The sequence below is a fragment of the Mandrillus leucophaeus genome, unplaced genomic scaffold (assembly GCF_000951045.1).
Source record: "Mandrillus leucophaeus isolate KB7577 unplaced genomic scaffold, Mleu.le_1.0 Scaffold254, whole genome shotgun sequence".
Taxonomy (NCBI): domain Eukaryota; kingdom Metazoa; phylum Chordata; class Mammalia; order Primates; family Cercopithecidae; genus Mandrillus; species Mandrillus leucophaeus.
In genome coordinates, this window is record NW_012102632.1 from 2107861 (window position 1) to 2117469 (window position 9609).

General features: G+C 47.2%; 1 protein-coding gene across 1 annotated transcript in view; it reads left to right on the forward strand.

Moving 5' to 3' along the window:
* Positions 1-1767, forward strand: part of LOC105542265 (histidine-rich glycoprotein) — a 14029-nt gene extending 12262 nt beyond the window's left edge. Inside the window, 1 exon segment of the mRNA XM_011983730.1 lies at positions 1694-1767. Within this exon segment, the coding sequence (XP_011839120.1) occupies positions 1694-1767 (74 nt within the window).
* Positions 1768-9609: the final 7842 nt, after the last annotated feature.

Consider the following 9609-nt stretch of genomic DNA (forward strand, 5'->3'; position numbering starts at 1 on the left):
GAACTGCGTTCCTGGAAGCCTTGGTAACTGCTCAGATCCCAGCTGCTTTACCTGCCAGCATCCTGAAACTCAGCAAGATCAGAGTCCAGACCTCGAGGTGAACCCAGGAGACGGATGTTGTAGCGGGCCGAGATTGTGCCACTGCACTGTAGCCCAGGTGACAGTGTGAGACTCCGTCACAAAAAAAAAAAAAAAAAAGAGGCAACACACTTGCTTGCTACTTTTACAAAGACTGTCATTTTCTTTCTGAGACAAGATATGTGCAGAACCATAAATACTACTGTAAAACAGAATAAAAGAGATCATTAGTATATATCATAAATCATGTCTTTGTGGAATTGTTTGGTATACTGGCATTCACAATAATAAACAACCTTTAGGATTTTAGATTTTTCTATCTGTTTCTGTTTAGACTATGCATCTTTCAAGAAAAAGTCTTATTTGGAATCCTTCATATCTTTATAAGGACAAATTAATTGCCAACTTTATCGACTGTGCCACCTCAAAAATTCATAAGGGAAAAAAGCCACCCATATCACACCATAACATCTATAGTAAATCATCACCAATCCAGACAGAATTAACAAAACCAATGTAGTTCATTCCTCCACCAAACTCAGTTGCAAACAAGTGTCTATATTTAGTATCATAAATTGCAGCATGGTAAGCACAGGAGTATCTAGCAGTGGGCAAGGTCCAGATACGACTGTTTCTGACTTAGAGTTTAACTTTACAATGTGAAGAATCCTAATAAACAAAAATAACATAAGAACAATACCTATTTTTGTTAGAATGTCATATATTTTCATTCAATGATTCAGCATCAGCCTCAATCACAGCCAAACATAGATGCTTGGCCATTCAGCATTAAGGAAAACTGAATTAGCTCAACACACCTCTAATATATGTACGTCCAGACAGAGAAAGAGACTCTGTGTGTGCTGTCTCTTATACACATCTAGATGTGTATAAGAGACAGGATGGAGCCCATCAAGATGGGAGAAGAAGGACCAGCAAACAGCCAGGGACAAGTTGTGTGAAAAGTGACACAGCAGGTAAATCCAGAGAGCTCTGGGAACCAGAGGCACCAAACAGCACAAAACGGGAGAGACAATCAGTGGGATGGGTGCAGAAGTCTCTGGAGGAGGCAATAAGTTGGTGGATTCTAAACACTGTTTAACCAGGAAGTAACAGACAAGGTGAGTCAAGCTTGAGTCCCGCCCGCTGGGCTCACAGATACCCTGGCCTTCTCAATTATCATGCAAAACCCACACCTTTGAAAAAGAGTGGGACAAATACTAAACCAGATAGCATGAAGAGACATTAAAATCCCAGGCACAAATGAAGACTGTCCACATAACCAGGGACATGTGCCCCTTCTCCACATGTACTGATTGTTGTCCAGCCACAATGAAAGCAGCTACCATCCTTCCTGGTGCCAGGGCCCACACCAGTCATGAAGAAAACACAGACCCCCACCAGTATACCAGATGGCTAATCATCTGGAGGATGTGGGTGTCTTGGGAGTATCACTGCCTACTTTAGACAGTGGACAGCAACCTGCACTTCCTGTACATTTAACTCAAACCCTATGGAGGTGGCACCATGATGGGGACACCTGGATGGATGTGGTGAGGCAACATAACATGGTTACAATCCCTCACTTGCTGAGTGTGTGTTTCTGTTTCCCCAGGTAGGAAGACCTCCCCGAGGTCAGGAAGCAGTGTCTATTCATTTGTCATATGGAATCACCACACCCTTCAGTGACGGCCATGCTTTCCCTGTCGCCTTGTTTGAGATTGAGTGGGTCCCACAGAACTGCGTTCCTGGAAGCCTTAGTAACTGCTCAGATCCCAGCTGCTTTACCTGCCAGCATCCTGAAACTCAGCAAGATCAGAGTCCAGACCTCGTAAGATGTTGAGACTTCACCTACAGCTGCCCCACCCAGGCTGATGAAGCATCAATCCAAGACGAAGGGGCTCATCCCTGAGTCTGTAGGTAAAGGTGGGAGGGAAAAGCTGAATAATGAGGGGAGCTGTGCAGGGAGGGGGAAGGATGAAGGAAGGGATGACTTGGGCTGTAGGAAGTAGAGGCTTCCTGCGCAGTTAGCTGAAGACAGTCTGCTCACAATTGCACATGTGCATGGCATTGTAGCTGGGACGCACTAGCCATTCAACACATTTTTTTTTCCTTGTTTTGCCCATATCTCCTCAAATTCCTTTTACCATCAACACATATTTTTTACACGGATGAATAAATGAGTCAATGAATGGATAAATTTTGCTCTGAGTGCTGCCCTAAGAGGCACATACAAGGTTCTCAGTTATTCAGGTGCAAAATCAGTGCCAAGTGATCCACAGCCATTTCAAAGCTGTCTCTGAAGGCCACACACCTCCCACTTCTAAGCCAGTAATGGCCTTGGACAGCATAACCTTAGTACTGCCTGCTCCTGTGGACAGAGGGAGGGAGGGAACCTGGCCTTGGAGCCAGAGGAATGCGAGGGGGCTGTGGGGTCAGCAATGTGCATTGGGGGGCCGCAGCTGTTTGGACTGGGAGGCAAATTGTTCTATGGGAAGGGGTGGAAAAGGGAGGACCGGGGCCCAGGATGAAAGGAAGCCAGTTCAAAGGCCGGGGCAGCCTCTGCTCAGCAGCAACGGACCTCGCTGCTTCTGAAGCAGGGACTGCCCCAATAACAGCTCTTCTCAGGAGGAAGTTACTATGCCCGCAATCCTGGAGGATCAGGGTTCTTCAAAAGTGAGAACCAAAATTAAAGGGAAGGGTACTCCACACTGCCAGCCTCCGTCACCCCAAGAGGGAAAGAGAACCTCGGGCAGAGCTGGCACCTGTGGAGGAGGCGATGGGGTGTCCTGGCTGAATAAAGGATGAGGGCAGGAGGTGTGTGGCCAGGTGGCCCCTTGGCAGTGCTGGTTGTTGGCTGTATCTGCAGACACTGAGGGATTGGGGGGCTCCCTGGAAACTGGACTTCAGTGAGCGTGGAGAGTAGTACAGGCGACAATGGGCAGGAGGGAAGAGTGAACCCAGACATCCCAGTGGTTTATCCGCAGGTAAGGATCCAGGTGCTGCCTCTCAGGAACAGGAGTTGCAAAACATAAAAGGAGAAGGTGACCTCGAACAGCCCCCCTGTTGTATCCATCTCCTACCCACCCTGTGCCCAGGACCTAGGTAAAATTCAGGAAAAACTTCCATGAAAGTACCACGTCTTACCTATCTTAACCCGAGCTCCTGGCTTTATCCTTCTTTCAATCTATTATCCTGCTCCTGGACATCCCCTCTCCTTTTCCCTCTCTCTTCCACTCCTCATTCCTGCCTCTCCTCTGCTCCCGCTCCCTCTCCCGGTCTACCTGTCCCCCCTCTTCCTCCACTCAGTTGCTGATTTTTCTCTTGATCTCTCCCTCCATCCCTTGCTCTCTGTCCACACTCCTTTGACCCCTCTGGGCATCTCTGAGTCCTACCAACGCTTTGCCTCCCCAACAAAAAGCACAGATGAGCTCACACTCACACCTTCACACAAATGCTTTCTTTCCAAGGTCTCTCATCTCTGCCTTTGTCACTCTGGACTTTGCTTCTGGCTTCAAGTTTCTAGGTGTAGCCACATGCTACTGTTTGACTCTACGTGAAGATTAACCGCAACGAAGCAAATGTGCATAAGAAAATCTATGCAGCAAAGGCAATTCTGTTATTCTCAAGTCCATAGATGCCCAGTGTGACACTGTGAACTGGAGAAAAAGGAGCACTTCCTGTTCAGGAAATCTTGTAAAATCATAAATGTTGGGACTCAGTCAACAATACCCCAAAATGAAGGCCTCACAAGCATCTTCAGAAGAAAAATTTATTTCTCTGATCTTCTCTTGCCTTCCTGTCTCTTAGTGCCATTCTCCCCTGAGGCTAGACACAGACACTAGAATCCCTCTGCCCCAAGGCAGGGCATGGAAGTCAGAAGCCTTTTTCCCCAAAGTCAGCCGTAAAACTTAAAGATATCACTCTAACTTTCCCTCCGCCTTTCTGTGTAAAAACTGGCCATAAAGAAACTATCTGCCCTACCTCGTTTGACTGCAGGTCATAAGACCCCCATTCCAGAGAGGGTCCTGCCTCATCCTCAGAAGGAAGGAATGCACGTTTAGCAAGGCCAAGAAGAATCTAAACAGATAGGCCTTGCTGGGTTTCCCCACTCAGCCTATTGGCATTGGATCATGCCCTTTTTGTCAGTCTACCTGGCTGTCCATACTTTGTTGAACCTAAGCATAAAAATGGGCAGTTTCCCCTGTATCTTTGGGTCATTCTGAAGGCTCTCATGTACACATTCATAAAATTTATACCAATTTTCTCCAAGTAATCTGCCTTTTGTGAGTTGATTTTTCAGCAAACCTTCAGAAAATGAAGAGGAGGCTTTCCCTTTGCCCCCCCAATAACAAAATGGTATCTCATTCTTTAAATATAATTATTTCTATAAAATGCCTTTTCTAGGCTGGGCACAGTGGCTCACGCCTGTAATTCCAGCACTTTGGGAGGCCAAAGCAGTGGGTGGGTGGATCACTTGAGGCCAGGAGTTCGAGACCAGCCTGGCCAACATGGCAAAACCCCAACTCTACCAAAAATACAAAAGTCAGCCAGGCATGGTGGTGTGCACCTGTAGACCCAGCTACTCAGGAGGCTAAGCCAGGAGAATCACTTGAACCTGGGAGGCAGAGGTTGCAGTGAGCCTAGATAACACCACTGCACTCCAGCCTGGGCAACAGAGTAAGACTCTGTCTCAAAAAAAATAAAAATAAATAAAATAAAATAAAGTGCCTTTTCTAAAAAGGAAAAAAAAATGTGGGCATACCCGCTGTTTACACAACAAATTGATTAAGGAACTCACATATCCTTCCACAGATCTAAAATCCCCTTTAAGAGGTTTTATGAAACAAAGTAGTTTCCTTGTTGAATATATTCCTTGATGAATATATTCATCCATCATTCACCAAAAAAACATTTTGTGTTAAATTTTAAACCATGAATTACTCTACAAATATAAAATATATGCAAAACAGTAAAAATGTTTACACACAAGGCATTAAAATCTGTTTTCTTTTCAAAGCAGTTAAGGTATTATTTTTATGCTATTTGGTACTATAAACCAAATGGGATGCTCCTCGATGTCTTAATTTATGCTTGGGACTCCAATACTTGGAGATATGGGAGCATGAGCTTCTGGAGAAGAAAGAGGTTGTAGGATTTCCTAGCATAGGAGGCTGAGCTGTGATGGTGAGACCACACCTTCTGGTTATAGAGGAGGACAAGCTCTCTGTTCATGGGAACACTGTTGTGTTTCTCAGAGGCCTCAGCCCAAGCAGAAGATCCACCTCCACCTGCACCATCTAAGCCACAGGTTGGCAAACTTTTTCTGGGAAGGATCAGAGAGTAAATATTTCAGGCTTTGAAGGCCATAAGGTCTCTGTGGCAACTACTCAGTGCTGCAGTTGTGGTACAAAAGCAACCGTAGACACGGTCTGTAAATGAGTGGGTGTGGTTGTGTTTCAATGCATGAGCACTGAGATTTGAATTTCAGATAATTTCCACATGTCATGGAATATTCTTTTGGTGTTTTTTTCCATCCATTTAAAAATGTAAAAATTATTCTCAGCTCATGGGCCATACAAAAACAGGAGGCAGGGCAGATGCGGCCCACTGGCCATAATTTGCCAACCTCTGATCTAAGCATCAGGTCCCAGAAAATTCAAGAAGAGGCGAGAAATCTTCTACATCTAATTCAGCTGACCCGATGGGCAAGACACTGCCCTTCCCCCTGTGCCCCAGAGATGCAGGTGAAGGGCTGGTGCAGGTGCACTATTTCATCAAAGTCCACACCCTCCAGGGACCAGCAGTTGAATGGGAAACAGATGCTGCATTTTTACCTATTGACAGTAGACCCTTAATCTTTGCAGCTGAGCTTTCAAGAGACAGCAGCATCAATTCTCCATGGAGAAAAACCTGCATGAGGATCATGGTCAGTTCCATTGGGCCATTTAGGCTGACATACCCGAGCTTGTCCTGGAGGAAAAGGAGGAGCGGCCCTAGGCAGCCACCACAGAATGGCTGGTTGCTTCAGAGAGCTACTTCAGCTGAGAGTTATTTCAGCTGAGAGTTACTTCAGCTGCTCAGCCTCCTGCTAGGTGCTCCCCACCAGGAGGTCCTGAGAGAGAGCTTCAGCCACCAGAGGATCTTTGGGGAAGCACTGGAGGAACAAAGCCCACTCTCAGCACCAAAATGGAGAGAGCTGGCAGGCCAATGTTCCCTAATGAGGATTACATGCGAAGAAGTAGAGAGACCTGCAGAAGCTGCTGGATAAGTGGGGACAACTGGGAGCCTGGAAAAACAGCCAGATAGGAGGCAGAGACAGGGGCCTGCCCAGGAGGTCCAAGGGAAGAACAGACAATCACGAGAGGAAGGTGGGCCTGTCTGTAAGAACCCCTAATCCAGCCGCTTCAGACTATCTCCCAGCCCACTCCCCTACTACAGCCCATCCTGGAATGGCTTCGGGCCTCGGAGACAGGACAGGCTCAAAGGGAGCCAGGGAGTCCTCTGTGCCCTCTTCAGGACCCCGAAGGGAAGCCTCATGGTTACTGCGAAAGGAGCAAAGGGATTTCAGAGGGAAGTGGTTGGCTGCAGCAAGGTCAGGAAAGGACCTGTGCTGTGGAGTGGGAGGGGGAGGATCTGATCTGGCCATAACCTGGGCGTGGCAAGAACAATGATTACAAATGCTGTATATCCCACTGCCACGGTCCCAGTGATATCCCTGCACAGAAGAGCACCAGGCCCTGAAGAAGAACATGCAGAGAGGACAGAGGGGACGTGCTGTTCACAAGGCCCAAGGCTGCGGCCTCCCCAGGAAAATGTAAGGTTCAGGATTCCGGTTTTGTTGTTGTCTTTATTTTGGGGGAATGGGGTGGTAGAGGCAGGTGGCTACAGGGGTACATGTAAGTACCTGAGTGGTGTCCAGTGCTTTGTAGGGGGATCGTGACATTGGATTCCAGGAAGGATATAAATGAAGATGAGCAGACTGACAGCTGGTGGGAAAAAACCCTGGGACAGAGTCTGGGGAAGGAGGGTGCATGATTCATCGCCGTGTACATGCACCACCCAGAACAGGGCCCAGCACAGAGCAGATGCAGGGCAAGATCACAGGTTAGTCCACTAAGGGAAGATCAGTGCTGGATTTGCATATCTGTGCCCACTGCTGGCCTAGACAGGCTGCCCAACTGCTGTCAAGGTTCTGTGTATTGTGGGAGAGAGGATAGGAGACTGCGTTCCTTCAATCCCACATTTCCCAATTCTGATTACTTCTCTGTCACTAAAGCAAAAAAGACCACTAGAGCAAAGAAAAACCCTGAGGTCACAACCAACACCCGTGAAGAATCAGACAGATTCCAGCCCTTCAGAGACAGAAGAGTGAGAGTGTGAAGAAGCCAGCACAGAGGGACTGGGGCTATTTGCAGCTCCCATTGAGACTGGACAGTCAGCATCTACAGTCGCTTTGGGCTCTGTTCTTGTGGGATGGTTCCTCCTAGCCCTGGGCTATCCCAAGAGGGAATACATCCAAGGAGCTTCCAGGATAGGAGGAATTTTGACCTAGCAGCTTTGTTATGGCTTTGATCATCTGGTTTGATCTTATAAATGACACATAGATGATTTTCCTGTTTTCCCATGAAGTGAACCTAACTCTGGAGTCTGGAGGAAAAGTGGCCAGCCATGTGTGGAGAACAGGTGAGAGGGGAGGCTGGTTAGACCTAGGAAGTCAGGATACCACAGAGATCTCCAACTCAGGATCTCAGACACACAGCCACATGGCCTATTGCATCCAACACAGAGCATGGCCCAAGAAAGCACAAGTTACAGCTGTGGTATCAAGTCAGAAGACCTAGGAAGCTCTGGGTGGCACCAGGAAGTGGGTGCTCATCCTCGGGAGAAGACCTAGAGTGACCTAGGGAAGCCTTCTGAGAGGACAGACAGATCCTGGTAACCACTGGTGGGGCCTCAAGGATGGGCACTTTCATCCCCAGGCTGCCCTGCTGTTACTTCTGGGTGATGGTGATGTCCCAGGGATGCGACTACCAAAGGAGAGAAGAATGGGGAGAAGAAGGAGGTACCTGGGGGGGGGGTGCCAGGGTCTCTGCCACTCCCCAGGATGGAAGAGGCAGTCATGATGTCTGGTGGTACAGAGCTTAGTTGGGCAGGGGCTTTGTCAGTGGGCAGGCTTTTTGCTCACACTAACCAATTCTCCACCTCTCCGGACACCAACTACACCTCCTACAATTTGATTCAATTCTGACACTAACTACCTGGAGTTGGCACGGATCCCCACAGATTACGGGCTCAATCCCACACAACTGCCCCACTTCAGATGCCAATCACACATCTGGGCCTCCTACACTTCTCACCAACTGAATATAAATTGGGGATTCCTACAACTCCCCTTCTCAGGTTCGGTAATTTGCTATATCAGCTCCCAGAACCACTTACTATTCCCAATGTAGGCTAAAGAATACAATGCAGGAACAACCAAATGAAGACATGCACAGGGCAGGCGATTGCGTGGTGGCGGGGTGGAGCCTCCATGCCCTCTCCAGGCACCCCACCTTGCCAGCACTTCCACGTGTTTACCAACCAGGAAGTTCCCTAAATTCCAACATTTAGAGTTTTTTATGTAGGTTCCACTGTGAAGGCACGAGAGATTAAATCATTGGCCACTAGCTTGATCGCTAGCTCCTCTCTCCTTGTCAGAGGTCAGGGGGTGGGGCTGAAAGCTTCAACCCTCTAATCCTGCACAGAACATGGCCCAGCCCCTTCTTGAAGCTGTCTAGGGGCCCAGCCACAAGTCATCTCATTAATACACAAAAGACACTCTTATCACTCCAGAGATTCCAAGGGTTTTCGGAGCTGTTTGTTAGGAAACAGGTGAAGACCAAATACGTATTTCTTATTATCACAATCGGGAATTTCAACCAAGCAGTATTAGGCCATACCATTCCTTTGTTCAGAAAGGCTGCATCAGTCGAGCTATTTTCTTCTGCCTTTTATTTTAAAGGGGGACTTGGAATACAGAAAGGGGATTCTAATAACAATCTCCTGATGACATATATTGTATCAGATAGATCCTACATCTTTTCTAATCCACTTCCTGGCAGGAAGCATGTGTCGAATGGACATTGAGGAGTCAGTTCATTACACATCGCAAAATTATATTTGTCTGTTTCTAGATCCAGAGACCAGACGTGGATATGAGCAGATGACAGAATAAAAGTTGGGAGTTGTATATTAAAAGAGTAATGTTTGCCTTTAACCAACAATGGTTCTCTGTTTCCTTCAGAATCCTCATCCTCCCTCCAGAAGAGAACATAATTAACTCCTTTTAAATTGAAAAAATCTGCTTCAAAAAAGTCCTGTGCCAGCGACTTGGAAGACTGGCTTAAAATCTCAGTTCTACCTCCTCCCTTGTGATCTTGGCCTTCCTTCAGACACAGTTTCTACATTTATCAACTGAGCACACTTCAGTGGACAGTGGTTTCAAGCAAATGAGATAATTCCTGTACAATCACCGTGTAAGGTTTG